Below are 22606 nucleotides of genomic sequence, written 5' to 3'. Positions count from 1 at the left end.
GCTCCTTCAGGTGAAAAGACATACAAAAATTCTTCTTCAAGCTAAGGAAAATGATAAAATAAAGCAAATCCTCAAGGAACTACTTAAGAGTCTAGTCAAAATTTCCACAATCTTATATAATGAGATTATAAAGATCAATAAAACATCAGATCAGTAAATTTTAAGAGCCACTGATACCGGCAAAGTGACTAGAAAAATTGTCAATGAGTTTGTTTATACATAACCAACCACTATGGAATAGACAGAAAAGCAACTTGATAGATAGCTAGCATAACTTTTGAAGTTATTTCTGAGAACAATTTTCGAACGAATGATATTCACCAAGGAAAGGAAATGGGAACCAGATCAATCAGATGAGAATCAGATAAAAAGTTTATCAATCTGTCATTCAACATTGATGCTGCAACTGTTTGATGCAACAAATGATAGCATACCTGTGATAATCATGTTGATGCAGATGCCGATGAAGCCTCAACTGATGATGCATAGAATGAATGGGGACAGAATTTCTCTCACTAGTGATTGATGGCAAAGTGGTAGACGAAGAGCTGGTCATAGGAAGAGGGGAGAGCCTAGGATCCATTAGACCAAGGCTCTGAGAATCTCTCCTCAATGAAACAACGTCTACATCTTCAGGATCACTTTCAGCAAACAATGGTTCAAAGTCCATGTCCACTACAATAAAGGATAAACATTCATTAAACACACTCAGTTTCAAAAGATATTGAAAAAAAAAGTTTTCTTTAAATTCCTTTTCCTATTACTATAATCATAAAAGAAAAAATAAGCAGAAAAATGAGACATTGTTCAAACCTGCCACATGAATGGCAGTGGACTTTACATTGATTGCCATGGCAGAAATTTCATCCACCAAAGATTAGGATTTCAAATTTAAAAATATCTTCGTTTCGTAATTTTGCGTTATTTTGTTTCTTTGCCTGTTTACACAATACATTAACATGTACGGGTTAATTTCTAAATGTATGAACGTGAGAATGAACGCCAAAATGCACCACGTAATCACCTAACTTGTGCAAATGTATGCAGAGAAAATAGAACCTGTTCTAATTTGGTTCATGCATTCGTACATGATCCGTTCCGGTCCACAAAAATCAATTGACGCAAACAGACATTAACTCGTACGTTTTAATGTATTGGGTAAACAGGAGAGCAAATCCCCAAGGAGCGTGAGTGTGAATTTCTTAATTTTATTTTTGCCGATTTTACTTCGAAGACTCAGATAGTGGCAGAAGTGAACTGTATAACTTATGACAACAAGAGGGGACATAATGAAGAAGGCCATTAATAAATTACAAATTGATTGATCCATAAACAAAAAAATACTACTGTTTGTAGATGAAAAACAATTGGAATTGCAGGCACTCTTTGGCAACTAGATTTACCAAAAACTTAAGTGCCCAAAAGTTGCCAAAAATTGAGATGGGGTGAAAATGAATTACAAACAATTCTCAGGGAGTGTGGTAACCTGATAGGAGTACTTTACGGCTTATTGAAGTTTTCCAGGTTCAAATCCCAGGTGAAGCTTTCAGACACCCAAAAAATCCTGAAAGTGCAAGGTAACCGAGTAGAAAGTTCATGTCCCCCAGCTTAGAGTATGTGACATTCACAAACTTTAGACAGTTTGGGGAGAGCTCCACCCTCCAAAATACAAACCAACCTTTTCAAATTGAATAACTGGGCGAATTAATCAATTCCTAATGAGGTCTGAAAACCCAGGTTCTATTAAATCACCTTGAATATGGCGATGGGCAAGCTTTTAGGAAGAGTTAAAAATGTTTACAGGTATAGTGGAAGGTGGGGATGGTCTGTAGATGATACAATTTCAGGCTGAGTTGTCTGCAGGAATCACCAATTTAATATCACAATATTGATTTTAAGGACAGCACAAAATAGAAATAAATTTAAGATGTACACACCAACTGCAGAGAGACTGCCATTTGACAATTCTGCAGAATCATTTCCCAAACCCGATGAAGCAGAATTCATTCTTGTATGGCAGGATCCATTAGATGCATCATCAATCGTGGATGAAAAGGCAGTGTCTAGAATTTCTGCCAATGAAGGTCTAGACAGCAGAAGAGTTTGGTGATGTTCAGTCACTTCCACCGATGACGCTAGAATTGACAGTTGACGGATGATACTTCAATTATTTTTCTATTTTTCAAACAAATTTTGAAGTTCAATTAATTTCATAAAAGTAAATACTGTACACTCCTGATTATCCGGGCTAATGATGGGGAGAGACGGCATGAATAATTGGAAAACACAGGTAACCCAAACTTTCACTTAAATGTCATGCAATGTTCATAATTTACCTAAAACAAACAATATATTATTATTTATGCAGTTATTCTATTATTTAAGAGTGCTTCCGGACTCAATGAGAGCTTTCTTCGCTGGTTCATGATTTTTTTAGTGGCGATAACATGGTTGTACTTGTATTATTAATACTCCACGTAAGTCTGGTTTCGAAAACCACACATCAGTGGCAGTGTTGTCACGGATACAGAGAAGTGGTTTGCACGAATGCTTCAAAACCACTGCACGACATCGGAAACTACACTGTCAGGCATCACGCTACGTAGTCGCGTCTCGCACAAGTTGACCCGGTTGCAACTGCTGCGGGACGTGTATCTGTGATCACGGAGCACGGTCGCGCACTTTGAGGCTTGGAAAACAGGAATACAGTGCTCCCGTGAATTCAGCTAGTGTGCGATTGCTTCCGTTTAATGGAGGGGATTCTAACAGAAATAATAAGCCCGGTGTATCCTATCATTAATGCAGTAATTCAGATGATTTTGCGTCTGATTTTATTTTTTAAATAAAGATCGCAGAAAAAATTGAGTGAGAGAGAAAATCATGCACGGATAATCCACAACCTGGATAAACCGCAGCCGGATAATCGGGAGTCTGCTGTATGAATATTCAGGGGGACCACAACTTTTTTCTGCATTATTTCCCAGAATTTTCCCTGGAAATTTTCCCCATAATCTCCCACATCATTGTATACTACAGGTTTCCAATACACCTCAAAAGTGCACCTAAATAGGTAAATTTAGGAAAATGGGAGCAGAAATCAACGCATTTCTCATCTTAATAGATTAACATTTTAAGAAAAAAATAAGCTGATAAGAATGGAAATTTTTAAAAATAAGGTGAACAGAGAGAAAAATTAATGAACAAATCAAGGGTGGATCCAGGATTTTTTGTGTGGAGGGGTGGGGGGAAATCCTCAAGGGTCTGACAGGCAAATTATCTTCTCATACTTGAGATTAAATAAAAGATAATTTACTGTATGAAAGAGTCTCTTTATATTACATAATATAAAATTAAAATGATGCTCCATTATATACAAATCAAAATAAACGTAATGATAACCGTATTAAAAATTTGGTCAATCTTGTAAGCGTCTGGGGGAGGGGGCACGTGCCCCCTTTTCCCTCCCCCCCGTAATCTGCCTTTGTCAATTGATCCTCTGAATTGAAAGATAAACAAAAATAATTAAACAATGAGGACCTTCATGTGAAAACACTGCTGTCTAACATCAGATGACCAGAAATTAATAATTCGCGTATCACTGACAATTGTACCAAAGCAAAGATAGTCACTACTTCATCTTCTTAATTCTTTTGTCTCCTTCTTCCTGTTTTTCTTTCAAAGCTTGATTCTCCTCTTTTAATATTCAACTCATTTTCTTCCTTTTCTCTTCTTCTCTCTGTAATCTTCTCGACTCCACCATTTCCATTTCATAAAGTTCCAAATTGTAGAAACAGCAAAGTTTTTCATTCACAAATCAGTAAGATGGATTTCTACAACGTGAAGGCCTCTACTATTCAGTGCATCATCTCCATTTCAGCTTCTCATTACTCCGTAAGCACATCTTTGTACTTCGCCCTTGCTTCACACACATATATCACCAATTCCTGGTCATCTACCACAGATACCTTGCCTCCCACAAGAAAAATCCTATCCCAAACCCATCCAAGAGCATTGAGAATCTTCATATAGATTATCAACTAACGTGTCTTTGTTCATAGAGAACCCACTTTCGACTTAAGCCCGTATTCTTAGTCGACCCTGGATACATCATCAGCACCAACATAAATCGATCTCGCCCTACATAAGCCACATAAAGCCCTACATATGGCTGTTTTTGGGACTAAATGGGCCCTACTTGATGTAGGGTACCCGAACCAGCCCTACATCCTACAAAAACATGATGGCCAAATATCGTCTGCTGATCACTTCGATTAAAGAATATACGTTACAATGGATATTATGGGAAACGAGCTCACACAAACCATTTTCAAATGTACAGGAACCAAGTGGAAAGGTAATAATACTACCACTTTATAGCCACCAAGTTAAATTATAAAATCGACTTAACTAATAAGAACAATATAGCGGTATACATACACCTTGTTTCTACGAATTCATATATAATAATATTTTTCATATTTGGCACTTGACATACTTTTGGGAAACCAATACTTCGTTTACGTATAGCCGTAGAAAACGTATTTTCATGCCACTATTTGCCACATAATAAATTTAACTATGGACGGTGAAAGCGACTGACAAACCTGGATGATGCAACGGAAGTTCCCACGTCAATGGTCATGTTTGCTCCGTACTTATTACTATTTCGTACAGACTGCTTTTGAAGTAATTTAAAGACAATAAGGTTCTAATTTTGGCTGGATATGAGAGTATTTGTAGCGATAATTGACGACCTGACGAAATACGAACTGATGGATGACACCGATTGTTTATTTACCTTGAGCCATTGTCCAAACAATACGCCCGAAAATGATCGGATGTCTTTTCTAAGTTTCATAGTTAGGACCCATTATGCCACCGGAGTGGAAAATTGGCGCTGCGCCACCATCTACGTCATCTCAGAGAACTTGACGACGGAATCACCCCCCCACCACTTATATAGGGTCGACTGCGAAACCCATGTAGGGGCCTTTTGTTATGTAGGGACGGATATGTAGGGTCGACTAAGAATACAGCCCTAAGGCATTACTACGAGACAAGAGAAGGACAATTTTAACAGTTGCCCATACATCCTTTAAGTCCTCTTGTTTGCTTATTTGGCTCACATTAATTGAGTCCAGTCTATCCTTATCCCAATTAAAGACCAGCACTTTATCCAATCGTGATACAAACCTTTTATGGAACTGGATACCAGTATGGTCTGCCAGCAGAGTGGTCTTTTGGTTTATGGGCATAAGCACCCCAAGACGTTTTTCCGTCCGTTTTACCCCGCTCAGGTTTTTAAGAATTTTATCAGGATCCTGACAAGAGGCTGCTTTGGTAAATTTGTACTTCATTGGACTTCTTTCAACCATTTTCTTCACAATGGACCAAATACTTCACATTTCATTCTAAATTTATCCTCTTCCATGTTCTTAACTCTTGCATCATGTAGAGCAAATGTTGCCCCCACACAAATATTGATTTGGGACAGCTACAAGCCATTTGCAAAATCATCAAAATCAACATTGGTCAGCTGGTAGTCTCTCTTAGCTATGTTTAGGACATCTGACTTCACAAACCATCGGTACACCTCTCAGAGATAATCCTAAATGTCAACGTGAAAAAATTAATTTTAAATCCTAATTTTTTTCATCTTATGTCAAAGTCAATAATGTAGATGTTGTCAGTGCAATAAATAACTTCGCGCACCACAAAATTAGCCGTTTTTTCAACTTCATTAACTTTGAAACCCAACATAGGGAAACTCACAAAGTCTACAGCATTTATCTTCCACAATAAGTTGCGAAAAGTAATGTAGACACAAAATGGCTTTGGAGTATATTTGCTATGCATATTTTGTCGTTAGGAAACAGAAATCTTTAAACATTAACTAGTCCCGTAGTTTCCCCTGAAATAAAAAATTAAACTTCTGGAAACTCTTTTTCATTAATTAACAATTTTTCTAAGACCGAAAATTTATAGGAAAATCTATATCGGGGAAAGTATGTAAGTCCATAGAGCCTGTTCTCCTGAGCACAGCACCAAGAAATACCATGTACTGTACCAATTTCTGGCAATTTAATATACATATTTTCTTCTCAATCACATTCGCAATAAAACCATGCTTCAAGCAGTAACAGTAATCCATCTCACACTAACAAATTCAGAGAACGCTATCCATCACCTTGCAATGATAACACACATATAACATGTTATCTGATTCAGACTTCAATTCAAAAATTAGAGTATTATGCACCAAAAGGTAAGCTATTTCTAAGGTAAGCTACTAAAGACTAATACTTCCTAACACCGTGGATATGAGACCATGACATATGGAGACAGCAAATAATAAATGCATAGTAAAAAAAATAATTTTGATCTTGACTTGACCAGATGAGCCATGAAAATAAATGAAATAAAAGTTTTACCTTGAAATGATTTAAACCCCATATCAATCCTCATCGCTGCTGCTGCAAGTACTGATGCTTTCATGCAAATTCCTACACCAAACGGTCCTTAATCCAATTCCAAACTCTTCTACTTTTAAAACATACTCCACAGCATTCTTCCATGTTGACATTGATGTCCCAGAGCTTGAACACATAGCTGAAGAACATCTTTATTTTATGAGTTTTATTGTTTTTTGCCACCCAGTTTCTATGACAAGTCCAAATCAGCTCAATTGTATTAAGTTCACACGGCGCGACTGAACCCCACAGAAGTTCAATCCTTCCCTGCTTTCCTGAAGAATAGTATACAGGAAATACCGAAAGCTTTTAAATTTTGGCTTTCCCTACTTGACCAGTTCACTTTTAATTAAAGATTCATAAGTAACCTGGTAACCATCTCCGTTGACAGCTGGCTTGATATGATTCTTATAGAGCCAGTCAATTATTTCAAGCTTGGTCCATTTCAAATTCGGATTCTTTGTCTGACGATCTTGCATTGTGAGGTATGGTGCTTGATCTATAACCAAAACTGATTTTTCTGGCAGATTCTGTAATATTCTCCTAAAATACTCCTTGAAATGGAGAGCATTCATCTCACAGTGATGGTCTGAGCTGTGCTTCTTCCCTTCAAAGATGAGCATTGCTTCTTCCTTGCATTAAGAAAACCACCACTTTCGTTTCTGAAGTGCCATAAAACCTCTTATCCGTCTGTTCCCGAAGGTGTCAAAATTCCACATTTCCAGCCTATTACCTGTAATAGTGATAAGTATTGATTTGATTATTACACATAATGATTACATTAAATATGTAATTGGAAAATTCTCCATTTACAAGCGAAGTTTATGACAGAAACTTGTGATCTTCACCTCTTGAATTATTCCTCGGTTGAAAATTCCCCATCCCCTCCACCGATGTATTTAACTTTCTTCTGCCATGCATTAGCACAACACCAAGGTTCATCACAATAATACACCATTCAGCCCGATGCTTGCAATCTTTTCATGTTTCTGAGGAAATATGTACATTTGTTGATTAATTACTCACAAATTTTCTAATTGCATGGGCTTATTTTTTTATTTTTCATCATAAGAACCTCAGCATTTTTAGCCACCTAAGAATTGTACTGGAGCTTACGTCAGAAAAATCCTCTTGATCCGAATTTAACTCATCTAGTATTTTGAAAATTGTTGTAAATTCTTTTCTGTGGTAAGGTTCATGCTCTTTTCAGAGAATAACTCCTTGGGAGAACATGTGAACCACAATGTACCATTGTCAGTGACTTTTTTCAGCAAAGATGCCTCTCCATCAGCACGCTTTCTTCTTTCATTCATGGTGTTTTGTACTGTTTTCTCACTCACAGCTGCACAAATCAGCATACTGTACACCACTTTTTTGGTTTCAATAACCACATTACATGACTTTACACTCAAAAAACATAATTTAGGCAGTAGTATTTTGTCTTCTACAGTTCCTTGGCCTCTCTTTTCCATAAATTTCTTCACTGAAACTTTTCATTCTTAGATTTTGCCGTCTACAGACTCTTATCTTTATGTGTTGCCGAAACTGAATTTTTAACTGAACTGAAGGAGGAAATGTCTCGCAGAAACTTATTTTCGACAGTGACAATGGAGTGTACAGCTATTGAAGGTGAGTAGGGTAATGGATGACAATGTAGATAGCCTGAAATTCCCTAATTAAAGTTCTATGGAAATGAAAAAGAAGGGCGAAAACATGTGAGCACCGTTGATGGGAGTAGAGCACTCGATAGACACACCCTGGACGTCTCGGGAAGCGATATGAGTGACTCAAAGGAGGGTTAATGAGTTTGAATCATCAAAGCAGTGCATAGGGGTTCGAAGGGAGGGAAGGGTTGAAGATACAAGATAAGTATTTTTAGGGAAGTTGTGCCCTTGCAGATCAAATACATTGTCTCCTCGAGGCTATGCTAAACTTGTTTTTTGTAAGCACACGCACATGAGGAGGCTTTGGATGCCAGGTGGGGCGGGGGTATGGATGAGTTTCAAAGGAGTGAACCATCAAATGGGGTTCGAAAGGAGAATAGAAATAGCATTCTCATGCAGCTCAGAGGATTTCAAAGGAGGATTTTCAGTTGTTATTTACATATTCTCTATCTCCTGATATGAGCGGAATTGGTCACGATACTTCTTTGACTGATGAAAAGAGGGCCACTTTCCTAGAAGGACAAATGCAGTAATATGCATGTTTAGCATTTATGATCCATTTCCTTCCAAATTTTTAATTTATTGGGGCCAAAAAGTCCTCTGGCACTTGAAAGGAAAATGTTTCAGCCGCAATTCACCAACATTTTTTTTTTTTGTTTTCGCATGCAAGACATGGCAACGCAGCAGTCATTAACTCCCCCATATTTTCATATCTGTACATATTTTATATTATGCATTAATGACATATTTTTGGATCATAGAAAAATTACAAAGAAAATAAGTTTTTCTATCACTTAAATTTTTTCTTTCAGGGTAGTTTGCCCTAGGTTGAGTAACAAAGTTCATGACGTTGACCTAACTGCTGATTTTATGGTGGGCGGAGTTATTTACTGCACTCATATGTCTACATTTTTAACTCTGCCATAATGTAAAAAATAAATCTGAATCTAACATGAAATTTTCTTTAAAATGACGTGTAATTCATTATTTTAGCAAGCACAAAGATATAATTTCTTTAAGTACACCATGAAGACAGTAAGAATTGAGTCTAAGAATGTGAACAAGTACAATTGAAGAATTCAGGGATGAGGTTAGTCAACAAAAAAACTATGACAACTATTCACACATATAGAATATGCATATGGATGATGACAACCAGAATTCAGGATTAAGAATACCAGTAGATTCTAAAAATTTCCAGCATGAATAAATGCACCATAGGAGAAATGTAATTTACTACTACCCGAATCTTGAGTATATGCTAACTGCTATTACTGAAAGAAATCTCACTTTTTTTCATTATATATTAACTTTTAAACTTACCAACAGGTGAAGTAGAATTTGAGATGGGGCTTAAAATTGGCACAGGCCTTGCACTTTCAACAGGGACATTGCCAACTGCACCAGCCTCCTCCGATTCCTCCCATGGCCGATGCTTTGCAACAGTCAGTGGTGGTACTGGACCAACCTGAGGCTCGACTATGTTTTCATCCATTTTCCTTAGTGTTTATCCTTTAAAAAAAAAACATCAACTATTGGTGCAATTATGTTAATAAATATAGACACCGACTTATAATTTTTGACGCACACATTTCCATGGAAATATTTGACAGGTATTCTGTTTAATTGCACAATGATGGCTTCAAAAGAATAAACATCAAATACCAGTAGAAGTAAAATGGGCAAAGTGTTTGACTCATATTAACCTAGTGACGGGCCTGTAAGGGCGGCAGAGGAATATTCTCGCATGCTAATCTGAAGGACTGTTTTCAAAACCGACCTTGGTTCAAATTCCACCATCAGGGATTCTTAATCACCCAGGGTGATGGTGGTGCTTCTACAGCTAGAAAATTGTATGAGGAAGAACGAGTATGTTCACCAATTTTTCTCCATTGTCATTTGTGATAGTTTGAAAAATGTAGTTTCCCATATTTTTGCATTTTCCGATTGGTCACCTCCTTCTTGAGCCGTTGGCAGGGAAAATTGTACGCCTTAACCCTTTGGCAGATACCCCAATGGCATCACAAGAGCTTCAACCAAGTGGTTGAACACTTCTCTGCAACATGGCCTTGCACATTAGCTTTACACGGTTCCTTGTAGTTTACACTCTCGTAAGCAATGCCTTCCTTCAATGAAAAGTTCTCCAGGATACAAGAGCCAGAACAATAATGACGTTACCAACGAATGATGAATAGATGGCAACTTCAGCACATTTTTATTTTCATATTATGAGAAATTTGCTGAATGGCATGGAGGCTTTTTTGGGCCGCAGCTTCTGCCCTTTCATCTACCACAAAATTTTTAGGAATTGAGATTTCAAGTCTGAGAGAACAACACCACTGTACCCAAATTCACAAGCATAGAATAGGTTTCACAATCGATATCCTTACCTAAGATGGGTCAACTTGAATCTCACATTCTAGCATAATTACAGCAATATCCCTTTCTGATCCTCAAGTTTATCCAATCCATTAAACCTACTCATTTTAAAATAATCCATCCATTAAGCCAAAAAGAAACAATCTAACTGACTACTTCAAAAAAATATATTCCCTGTGCTCATAGCTGGATAATGGCATACTGTGGTTGTTCCCTTAAACCAAAACTTGCATTTCAATACAAGGGTTCATTAGATACAAGGGAAAGGTGAGTTAAAATGGAAAACAAAACCTTCCACACTCAGTCAATGTCATAAAAGCTTAAAATAAAAAAAATGCTGAAGTTGCTGCCCTATTTCATGAGTTGGCAATGACATTGGAATTCTGGTTCATACTTGTTCAGAGAGAACCATTCATTGAGGGAAGGAATCACTCTCAACAGAGTGAAGAGCAATGAATCGCACATGCCTGATGTGCAAGGTCGAGGAGTATGAGAGAAGTGGGGAACTGCTAGGCTAGTGTGCACGATGATAAACTTATCAGTGAAAGAGTTAAGGCCACCCATTTTTCACCTCGAATAGCTCAAGAGGAAGGGGAAGGATTGACAATGGAAAAATGGGGGCCTATTTATTCTTATCACCCTTTCAAAGTTGGCAATAAAAAATAATTTGCAAACAACCTCACTGATCCCTAAATCTGAGTAATAGTGAACCTTAAAAAATAGGCGAATGTTGGAGACTTGCAAAAGATGGGGTTATTTTATGGCTAAAAGCGGTGTTCTCATACCCTGAAATCGAAGTTTCTAATTAAGTGCCATCCTCATATTTGGCCAACCTATTACTTCATCCTCCAGCAAATCATTGACAAGGGTAAATTTAAACAAAAAACCTGCATTATGGACCGAATGCATGCTACATAGTTCTGTAGGAAAATATATGAATGAGAGGTAAGTAAACTCCTGAGTTTAATTGAAGTAAAAAACTTGGAAGGTGAATGAATCTTACTGCATTATACAAAGAGGTTACAGCATTCATAAATTTTAATCACTATCTGTGGACACCTATTATGTTTGAATGATTGATAAAACGGCTCTGTATGTGAAAATTTCATTATCCAAAGAAATGACTGACCAAAACATAGCGGCTAACTTTACAGTTGTCAACCTAAAGTGCACATTAAGCACAGAAATCTTTTCTATGTTCATTTGAGATTCGAAACCCGATGGATCTGATGTCATTTTGCAAGTAAGTCCAATGATACATCAATAATTATAGATCTATCATCTACATGGTATTTTTATAATGTACCACCATAACGACCACCATAATTATCTATCTTGGTTGCCATATGTGTAGCAGCAGTAATAGTGGAGTTGTACTGATCCTGCTATATGAGCCTGAGGTACTATTACAATATCCAAACCAATCAATGGGTTCAATCACTGAGTGAGTGAGAGTGCTATTTCTGTGAAAATTGTGATCCATTGAGGGGACACTTTATTTGACATGGACAACACTTGTAACAATTCCCTTCAACTTATAGGGAAACCTCATTCACCCACTCCTCCATCCATTACATCTATGCAAATGATTCACTGAAATGCACGACATAAAATGTTTGCAGTTAACACAATGAAGAATATAAGAAAGAATTTCCCTTCTCAACTACAGATGTTATTACAATATACTAAGGTTTTAAATTGCAATGGAAGTGAAAATTGGAGAATTGGTTATTTTTGAAGCTGATGGTGGGTCCGAGTACTAAATCAAAATCTCATCTATTTTTTATGCACAGTCCAAGAAGAGAGAAGAATTCTCAGGATGAAGTATTGGAGGAGAGGGAGGGAAGGCAGGCAACAAAAATAATGGTGGTCAATGACAATAAACAGAAAAATGATATACTCCCAATATTATCATATGGCATTGCTATCTTCATCATATTTTTCACAAAAGAAGTGCCCTTAAAATTGAGGTAACTAAACACCAACCAGACCTCCAATCAGCAATATAAAGAGGATCATAGCCTGTACACAAGATACTAACATTTAAAGCGCCGGTGAACGATTTCAAAGCATGAATCGATCAGGCTAGGTAAAGACAAACGATTCAAGGAATAATGACAGAATTCATTATTTAAGAGAGATAAAAACAAGGAGGAGGCCACAATTATTTGACGCGTGTGTGCATTACGCAATAATTACTAAGAAAAGTGGATTGGAAAATATTCCGGATGTTATTGGGCATGCAGACCACGAGTTTCGATTTAATGACATTTTCAATCGTCATTTCCGCTAAAGTCATCGCACATCCATTATGCTGATATAAACATTGTGAAATCCGCTTCGCCGAAATGCGAGTCCAGCTGAATGCCTATCAATTGCCTTGCCAGGCTGGTAAGGAATTCTCGGTATCAACCCCTCCACTTGGACGGGCGTTTTCCAGAGATAACACGTGAAGTGAGCGCATCATTGGTAGGAGTTTTGTGAGGTACGAGACATCGCACTATTTTAGTCAGAGTTATGAATAACATAATTCAAGGAACGAGGGGAAACTCGAAAAAGTATTTCAAATTCGGACGCATACGGGTACGCGAACTTCTCTGTAGGTAATGCCACTTAAGTACTAAGTTCTGAATGTTCATACTATTTCATATTATGTTTAGCCGATGACAAAATAAACGATTTCGACGGATCCAACAGAGAAACTTATTTACGATAGTTAAACATTATGACGTATCGGGTAAAAGGAATGAAATCCAATGCACGGAGGAACAAACAATCCCACTCTCAACACAATCAAACAAATCCCGTCACAGAGAGATAGAACTGGGTAATGACTCCTGAAAATGCATTACAATGTTTTAGCGTTCCAACTTGAGGTAATAAATATCCCCATGTAATGCTCGTTGCTTAAGTGAAGAGGCGAGCTACTTTCCTTTACGTGTAGACAAACGAGAGATGAAAGCGCTTGTTGGCGAAAGTAATATGCGATTCACACTGCGATTACAGCTATAACTTGTTCACGAACATTATTGCACCGTTAAGGATTATATTCGAATCTAAACATCACAACGTAGCAGGCACTAACATGTTAGTTTTAAAGAGCAACCCGACGGTGATTTCTACAAGGTCACGGCTAGATGACTATTTGACATACGGGAAACATTACGGAGCCACTCGCGTAACCCTCTGCAGATACATTACGAGTTCATCTCGACCAAAAATTAAAGGATATACGAATCACACCGTTACAACGTGTACGCACAGGAAAAGAAAAACTCCAGGCAAAAAAATACAAAAGAACCATAAAGTAACATAATGCTATTTGAAGTGCTTCAAAAATAGCACGAGGAATGGTTAGCAAGATAACTGGGGTGAGCACAAGCATAAAAAAGATAACTTCACAATCAAGAGAGACAAGTAGATGAATTCGGGTTAATGTGATACTTAGTACCAACTAACGTACGCAATCAAATCGATCGAAATACGCCCATGCAAAGCTAAAGAAAACAAATTCGCGTATGTTATTATTATGACACAGGGGACAACGGTAGATGACGGATATACCCTTCTGTACATACCTCAGCTATACAGACGACAGGGAGATAGATAATTATTACTTAATGCTGTTTAAAACACAAGGCAGAGGCAAACGAGAGGTTTCTATAACAGGATATTTCATCACTATGCCAAGGTAGACGGCCATAAAGCAGATGTTATAAAGGGCCACTGAATAGCTGCAAGGGAAAACCTTTGCATATGCTATTACAATAAAAACAATAAATGAAATATTTAGCATATTAATTCATGAAATGAAAGAAGTCACCCAGGGGTTAAAGAGCAGCGAGTTGGTTAATATCGGCATAACAGTGACCATTTAAAATGATTACGAAATTCTATTCTCCTTGGCAAAGTACCCTATAATTAATGCCACTAATTTTAACAATAATATTTAATGAGCAATAATTTAATGCGCCAACAACAAATAAAATTTAAGTATTTTCTCACGAGAGAAAAGCCATATATGAATGATCCATCCTCCGAAGAGCTATCTGCAATAGCCTACACACCTAATATATAAATGGTAATCAAATACGTAATTGCTTGTAAAATAGTTGCCTAAATTCCACGACAATGACTTGTTCTCCAAGAAAGTAATCAAGTCAATGTTTTTCCTTCAACCTAATGATTAGCTACCTATGATAATATATCCATAAAATGGATAATTTAACATCCTTAAACGCAAGATGGGATATGAAAGGTAGTCTAAAGGTAAATAAAAATGCATCAATGACTTCTTCACGACGCTACAGCTTCTAAATAAGGCATATCAGACAGACCTAGATCTACACCAATTATAGGGCTACGAGAACAACCTTCACAGCCGAACGACATAAGCCAATGCAGTAAAGAGAAAAATACAATATAATCTTACCGCGGTGAAGAGTATCCAGCACCAAAAACACTTAAGCCATCACATAAAGGTTGAATGCAACTTCCTTCTGCATCTTTCACCAGCCCTACACCAACCCACTGACTCTTCTCATTCTCATCCTACTGCACTAATTCCTAGCATCGACAAACACAAAAAATATTGCAACATGGCGTCGAGGCACATCTTCGTCACTGTGGGATCCACGAAATTCGATCCGTTTATAAGTCAATTTTTTCGTCCAGAATTGCTGCAGGTAAGATATATACACTCATTGGACAGAATTTCTTAATTACTTTGGTTTCTGAGTATTTTTGAGCCCTAGTGTTACACCCATTTCCGACCGTATCGGAATCACCTGTGAACAGTTGAACGACGATAATGTTTAAATGTTCCCAAAAATGTGTTGTTGTATTAAAATTGATGTCATATCTTAGCCTCGATTTAATTTTCTGCGCCGTCCAATCATTATCGACCATTTATGCCTAAATTTCACTTATGGATACCTTTTATAGAATTGAAGCCAATGTACCTCCACATTTTAGGTTCTGAAGCAACGTGGGTATGAGTCTCTGCATTTACAAATAGGGGATGGGGAAATACAGCCAGTTACTACAACTATGGAGGGAATACACATATCAAGCTTTCGTTTCCTTCCATCCATTGCTGGTGAAATAGAGCGTGCAGATTTAGTACTAAGTCACGCCGGTGCTGGAACATGCCTTGAGGTATTGAACGCCCGTAAACCGTTGGTGGCAGTTGTTAACAAAGCACTAATGGATGATCATCAGGTATGTTACTCATATTTTACCTACTTTTAATGGCAGTGCAGTAGCAGTGCAATTAAGTACTCCAACCACTCCAGTGAAACTCCCTTGGCCGACTAAAGTGAACTCCCTTGACTAGCTACAATGAAACTCCCTTGGCTAACTGCAATGAAACTCCCTTGGCTACTAACTAGAATAAAACTCCCTTGGCTACTAACTAGACTGAAACTCCCTTGGCCACTAGCTAGACTGAAACTCCCTTGGCTACTAGCCAGACTGAAACTCCCTTGTTTGGCTGAATACAATTCCCCTACCCAATCCTTTGAAATTCCCTCCTCAAATCATATGAAACACCTTAAATTAACAACTTGCACAACCTAGCCAACAGTCGATGATCACATAATAGATTTCTCCCACGATTTTGCATGCATGATAAAAGATAAAGGGTAGACAGGTGATTGGGAGTAACAATAGTTATAACCGCAATGACCACAACATTTTTCAAGACACATTTTATTAGAACATGAAAATACATCAATCAATTAATAACAGTTAAATGCACGTACAAAAATATTCTAAATGAAAGAAGTCAAGGAAGTTGGGTGCTCCTGGAATAGAGAAGAAACATGACTGATGAGAGTCACAATTAGAATTAGAACATTTAAAGAGATGGGCTATTAAGATAAAGTAACCTGTGAAAGCATAATCAACATACAATTGATTACGATAAAATAAAATAAAGTTAAAAAAACAGCTTTATCCCTTATTAATTACACTGAATTCATTCCACCATCAACAATTGGATGACTTAGCATCAATTCCTTCAAATAAGAAAGAATCTTTTAAAAACTTTCCATTTCTTGGCTTATTAGTTATATGGTTGCATTAATGAGAAGCATTCAAATTATAGAATGCAAAACTTTAACAGGGTAGTTTCCTTCATCAAAGAAAACGAAAGGCATTGATTGCGATTCGTTACCCACCATTAGTGTATTCATAATATACAAATTATTTGGTTTTAGAAATCCTAGTTCAAACGAATGACAATGGTCAATTTTAACCGCACTTAAAAAAGGACAGATTGGCGCCCATGCGATGCCACTGCACGTGACGTCACAGGGACCTAGTTTCTATACGAGTAGATAGGAGTTTTACATCGTCTGAGATTACCAATGCTTGCATGAGGCACAGAGCTCAGGGAAACATGTCTTAATAATCGTCTATTAAAACTGCCTATGGTCGGAAAGTTTCCTTCGTTTGATAAGGTATAAATAATCCTTATTTAAGCCAAGCGCTACCTACTAGCTGGGTACTCTGCTACCTGCTAGCAGCCTGCATCGTATCAGCGCTCAAAGCCTTGCCCCAATGTCACCTCACACAGTGACAGCCGGAACCAGAATGATGCCACACGGGGTTTTCCCAGCATTCATACTTAGCCGTCGCGTTTTCGCGCACTTGAAAATTTTCACTTTTCATTTAGTCACGAAAGATATCGTCATTAAAAAATCTAAAAGCATGAAATTTCTACTCCAGGAGTAATTATCTTTCGATTTAGGCAATAAAAAAATAATAGGAAACCACCCTATTATCACTAAAGACTCATGCACTTTGCAACATAGTTCAACCAAGCATTGACTCGTTACTTTGGCTATGTGTGAATTCCGAATGAAAACCACTCAAGCTTCCAAAAATATCAGCAGTAATGCCTTCTACAGGCAATTGTAATAATTTGTAGTTCTCTGTAGAGCTCACTTTTTCATAGCAATCTCTGATGGTTTAGTAAAGCGCACCATGATCCAAAACAAAGGAAATTTACAGAACCTAATAAATCAAACAGCAACTGAATCTACAGTGAGTGATTTACCTGTTCATCCCAACCTGCTGGTTTCAGATGCCGGAACAGGCGATATCTGGGGTTGGGCATGGTGTTTTGGTATCGTCAAATATCAAACTTAACCTTCCTGATGCTACGCAACGTAGAAGGACCGATTACATATGGTTTTGCGAAGGCACATAAAATCTAAGAAGGAAGTTATTCAAGTCAATAGTTACATAAAAGTTACATACATTTAAATATACTTCGCACTAGCGATACCCACCTGCATTTTTCTTATTTCTTCGAAAGCCCGCTTGGGCTCACTCTTCTTGTCCTCAGTAGGATGACTAATGGATGGCATGGCATTAATGACCAGTGTATTATCCTCCTCGTCCAGGCTATCCATTTGGCAGGAAAAGTGAACGGCAGTCGCCAAGGCGTTGAAAGAAGAATTCGGTTGTGGCTGCATGACCCCCGAAAAAGGTCCTCGAAATCCTTAATTCTGCCTGGATTAAAACACAAATTTAATGTTAAAATTCTCATGGCTAAACATGGAAGGAATAAACATGCCATCAGAGAAGTTTAAACACTTACCTCCAATTTCGACTGCATTTTCCTCCACCGACCTCGTTCTCCCCTTCACCTTAATTTCGAGTTATACTTGCCACTATCAACCGTTGAAGTATCGGGAAAATATTTATGTCATCAATCTTTTCACACCTACACCCACCCACCTTGAGAGAAATAATGGCAACTGACAGCTTGGTGTGCGGGAAAAGATACCCGTGTTGCCAAAAGCTAAATTTAAAAAAATACATTGCCACTGAAAACATGGGTCCCGTACACATCTGGTAGATGGGTTCTGTATGTTGGCAAAACTTACGCTGGGTAGCAAATGTGCAGCAAGGGAGAAACAGTTCAAATTCATGAGGGAGAGGGGATACCCAAATGCTGCAGCAGCTTTATGGCAGCACAGTAAAGATATTTGGCAAAAGAGATTCAGTGGAGTCATTAAGGTGGCCTAGCCTGAGCCTTAGGTCCAGTTCAGTGTCAGTAGAGCTCATGCGCAGCAAGGGAGAAGCAATTCAACTTCATGAGGGAGAGGGGATATATTCAAATGCAATGGACTTGCAAAGGAAAATGGCATCAGAGTTTCAGTTGAGTACCGTTTTTCTTGTTGAGGACAAGGTAATGAAGTGCAGTTACAAGGTTGTTTCATGGCAGTTTTCACACATTCAGTGAAGTTTCAGCCCAGAATCAGCTATGTTTCAAGGGAAAAATTTTTACTTGAGGAACCAAACTATTACAGGTTCTATTTTCTGCACCTGAATTCGTACAAATTTGGTGGTAACACAGTGCATTTGTTCGTTCAAAAACATATCCATACATTTATGCATAAACTCGATCAGATTAATCTATAGTTTGAACCCTTAATGGATTAACTCCGGGACTACCAATAAAATTGTAAAACATAAGATACATGACTCCTAGTTTTATGTAGTCTCTTCTTACGAAAATTTGCATGCATGCATGATTTTTGCAAATAATCGTCCGGAAAATGTGGGAATTCAAAATTTAGCCGACCATCGAAACCATTGATAACCTGAGTTAGGCATGGGGGCCCGGACCCCGTAGAAAGCTCATGTCCCCCCCAAACCACCTACCGAGAAAAATTCGAAAATTTAAATTATGGTGACCTGGCTTTACTCAGTGGAGGCAACCCCTTTCAGTACTGTGCAAACTTCCTTGAATCTGGGCAGAACTCTGCTGTGCCCATGCACAATAATTCAAATAATTTTACTTAAATTAAAATTTGTAATTTATTTCCATGGAAGTACCCACCAAGTCGCAGTATCATTCAGGGGAAACAGAAAAAGTACAATATTTCCTCCACGCACTCCAGTTGGCAATTTGGAAAACAAACGCAGAAGCTTCCAATGATTATTTTTATGGCCTCCAAATCGTATCAAAGGCACTTAATAAAAAGCAGCACAACTAAACACGTGAGCACGAAAGAAATTATTTTCAATTTCAAGCAAATTTATTGTGTCAGAGTTTTAGAAAATGAGTCGTAGGGTCAAGTAAGGGCCCCATGTAGCATTTCCTGAAATAATTTTGTTCCACACATAGGTTCTTCCCCACCATTTCTCCTACAACCTACAACTTTCCCAGTCTCCAACCACCATCTTTCCTATTACACCCTCTCCTGTAGTCATAGTACATATTTATGGAATAACTTTACTGTACAAGATGTACTGGAAATTGTTGCTAGAGCAACGAAAAGTATCATGTAAAAATAAATTTCTGGAAATATTGTAATATGTTACGCAAAAAATAGTGTGAAGGGAGTTTCATTATTACTTTTTAATTTTCAGATGGAGTTGGCTGAGAGGCTGGCTGCTGATGGCCATCTGATTTACTGTGATGGACCTGAAAAGTTGTTGGAAGTTCTAGAGGAGGCAGATTTCTCCAAGTTAATTCCTTTTCCTCCTGGAGAACCTCAAAAGTTCACCGATTTTCTTGATGGTTTGATGGGATTCAAATTATCTAGATAGTACGCTCATGGTATAAAATATTAAGTGATCCATATCTCACATTCATGCAGTCTGGCTTCTGGTCACTTTGTCAGTGGAGGTATGCAAATTGGGGTAAATTTCATGGTGTAAATAATTGTATGTATTTTATTTATGTTGCTCATGGGTGAGTGAAATTCCAAAGAATCAATGAAGGTCATGGATTGGATTGATCTGATAATTATTTTGTTTTATGTTAATATTAGCCTGTGTAGTAAGTGAAAATGTTTGGTGGAATTTACTGGATATAATGTTTCCTCTGGTTGCCAATGTTCCAAAACATCTCTTGTCTTTCACTTTCTAGGTGTGTCATCTCTATAAAGTTTATTAGGTATAACTTTATTTCGAACTGTCCTTTTCTTGTTCAGCAATCGTCGAGATCAGGAAAATATTTGCGTTATTTACACATTTATATTGATTCGCTTGTAAATGAATTTATATTCCAGTGTTTATTTTGAAGAATAATTGTGTTTTATTAATAAAAATACCCGATGTCTTGTAAAATTGCGTATTTAGTCAGTTACGCGACATGAAAATACAAAATTCTATTTATATATGCACATGAAAATACAAAATTCTATTTATATATGCAGTGATTTCAATTGATCTGTCAATAATCTATAAGCGAACATATTGAAATTCCAAATTTTATGCATATAATAATAGAATTCCTCAATGGAATATAATTATTGTTCATCGTGTATATTATAATTTTTTTCCATTATGTTCCATCTAGAACAGTGCTAATCACGGGAAGGTATATTATGTAGCAAATTGTCAGCCTCCCTGTCTGGAAGAAGATGGCTGAGTGCTATGGTAGGAATTTTTAATCATTAAGCTACTCAATGTTGTTTACCTAATAAAAATGTATGGACTCCCGCCAATCAGCGACAAGTGCTCGTGTAATGGTCAAAAACACTGCTTCAAAAAATGAGCAAGCACTCAAAATGAGCATTTATGGAGAAATGTCATTATTAGAGTGCTCACTCCTCAAGCATTAGACCATCGTGGAGATGGGGACATCCACGCTCCTGCTAGTTTGGTAGGATTATCCCCCTTTCTCATTGTTGTGTGGACTTGATCTCCTTTTAATCCTTGCATGGATTATCAATTCTGTAATCCCAAGGATGTTAAGTGCAAGCATTGAAAATTTGATACAGCAGACTCCTGATTATCCGGCCGCCGTATATCCGTGTTGCGGATTATCCATGCGTGATTTTCACTTTTGCTCAATATTTTCCGCGATCTTTATAAAAAAATAAAATAGTATGCAAAATCTTCAGAATTACTGTATTAATGCTAGGATACACCGGGCTTATTATTTCCGTTAGAATCCCCTTCGTAAAACGGAAGCGATCGCACACTAGCTGCATTCATGGGAGCACCGTGTTTCTGTTTTCCAAGCCTTGCAGTGCACGACCTCGCTCCGTGATCACGGTACACGTCCCGCAGCAGTTGCAAACCGGGCAACTTGACGAGACGTGGTGTGGTGCGTGACAGTGTAGTTTCCGACGTCGAGCAGTGGTTTTGAAGCATTCGTGCGAACCACTTTTCTGTATCTGTGATCACATGGCCACGGCTGTGTGGTTTTCGAACTTACATGGAGCGATAATAATACGAGTACAACCATTTTATCGCCGCTAAAAAGATCGTGCACTGGCAAAGAAAGAGCTCTCAGTGAGTCCGGGAAGCACTTTAAAATAAGAGAATAACTGCATAAATAATAATATATTGTTTATTTTACGTAAATGATGAACATAACGAGACATTAAAGTGAAAATTTGGGTTATCCGTGTTTTCCGATTATTCGTGCTGTCTCTCCCCATCATTAGCCCGGATAATCGGGTGTGTACTGTATTTGGTGTGTTACTTAGAATACTTCTATGAAGGTATGCTCTGTAAAGTGCAAATCTAGCACAAAGAAACTCAATATTGTAGTCCTTTACTTTCTCCCAAAGCTCCTGTGTGAGGACCTGTGGTGGATATGCATCTCCTCCCACTGGTTTTCAGTAACTCTCTAATCCCTATCTCTGTCCTTAAGGCTGTGAATAATGAGTCTTCTACTAAATATAATATACTGTAATGGGAACTTAGATAAAAGTGTTTTATCTCTGTGAATTTGGAAAGTTGTTAAAAAATTCAGTTATTTGTTAATATATTTGTAAACACTTAAAAGAAGGACAAGCCCAATCACAGCATATTTCTGGCATTAGTTATGCCTGCATATCTCACACGTGCTGGTAGTAACTGCAGGAATAAAAAACGAATTTGCTGTATTTTGTTACATCAGTCACTCGTAAAAGAATTGCTTAACATACTACCTCACCGTTGGAGTCTCAAGGCATTGTGGAATGACTTCCCGCTGAGCGAGTATGGAGTATCTTATGGGCAACTCATGCGATAGGCAAAATTATGAGCAGAAAAAGATTCGAAGCTACATGCCAGACCATCAGGTGCCACTATGAGGCAGTCCATTTCTATTTTGGCTCTTGCTGGTTCGAGGAGGCC

General features: G+C 37.7%; 2 protein-coding genes and 1 long non-coding RNA gene across 4 annotated transcripts in view; 1 reads left to right on the top strand and 2 right to left on the bottom strand.

Moving 5' to 3' along the window:
* The window catches only part of LOC124164309 (mucin-5AC-like), a 53648-nt gene extending 38590 nt beyond the window's left edge, over nucleotides 1–15058 (bottom strand). The window contains exons 1-4 of one of the 2 annotated variants that reach the window (XM_046541572.1): nucleotides 14946–15058; nucleotides 9458–9646; nucleotides 1938–2135; nucleotides 435–675 (exon numbers count right to left, since the gene is read on the bottom strand). In XM_046541572.1, the coding sequence (XP_046397528.1) occupies nucleotides 435–675; nucleotides 1938–2135; nucleotides 9458–9629 (611 nt within the window). In that variant the 5' untranslated portion in view covers nucleotides 9630–9646; nucleotides 14946–15058. The remainder of the gene's footprint in view (nucleotides 1–434; nucleotides 676–1937; nucleotides 2136–9457; nucleotides 9647–14945) is intronic. The other variant, XM_046541573.1, reaches the window with a different exon arrangement.
* Nucleotides 15059–15098: 40 nt separating this feature from the next.
* On the top strand, nucleotides 15099–20153 carry LOC124164310 (UDP-N-acetylglucosamine transferase subunit ALG13 homolog). The gene is made up of 3 exons (XM_046541574.1): nucleotides 15099–15198; nucleotides 15488–15733; nucleotides 19901–20153. The coding sequence occupies exons 1-3, from the start codon at nucleotides 15112–15114 to the stop codon at nucleotides 20078–20080; spliced, it is 513 nt and encodes a 170-aa protein (XP_046397530.1). The 5' UTR covers nucleotides 15099–15111; the 3' UTR covers nucleotides 20081–20153.
* On the bottom strand, nucleotides 17306–18611 carry LOC124164311. Its single transcript, XR_006866022.1, has 3 exons — nucleotides 18120–18611; nucleotides 17809–18031; nucleotides 17306–17729 (listed from the first exon to the last, which is right to left on the bottom strand). It is a non-coding gene; the product is annotated as an uncharacterized LOC124164311 (long non-coding RNA).
* Nucleotides 20154–22606: the final 2453 nt, after the last annotated feature.

The sequence above is a fragment of the Ischnura elegans genome, chromosome 8 (assembly GCF_921293095.1).
Source record: "Ischnura elegans chromosome 8, ioIscEleg1.1, whole genome shotgun sequence".
Taxonomy (NCBI): Eukaryota; Metazoa; Arthropoda; class Insecta; order Odonata; family Coenagrionidae; genus Ischnura; species Ischnura elegans.
The sequence above is the reverse complement of the archived record's forward strand: the minus strand, read 5'-3'. Positions and strand labels throughout refer to the sequence as shown.

Bases quoted from the DNA above. Each gene is read 5' to 3' on its own strand.
- LOC124164310 (XM_046541574.1), top strand. From the start codon at position 15,112: ATGGCGTCGAGGCACATCTTCGTCACTGTGGGATCCACGAAATTCGAT. The intron at 15,199-15,487 runs GTAAGATATATA...TCCACATTTTAG, and splicing joins TTCGTCCAGAATTGCTGCAG to GTTCTGAAGCAACGTGGGTA. The intron at 15,734-19,900 runs GTATGTTACTCA...TTTAATTTTCAG, and splicing joins CACTAATGGATGATCATCAG to ATGGAGTTGGCTGAGAGGCT.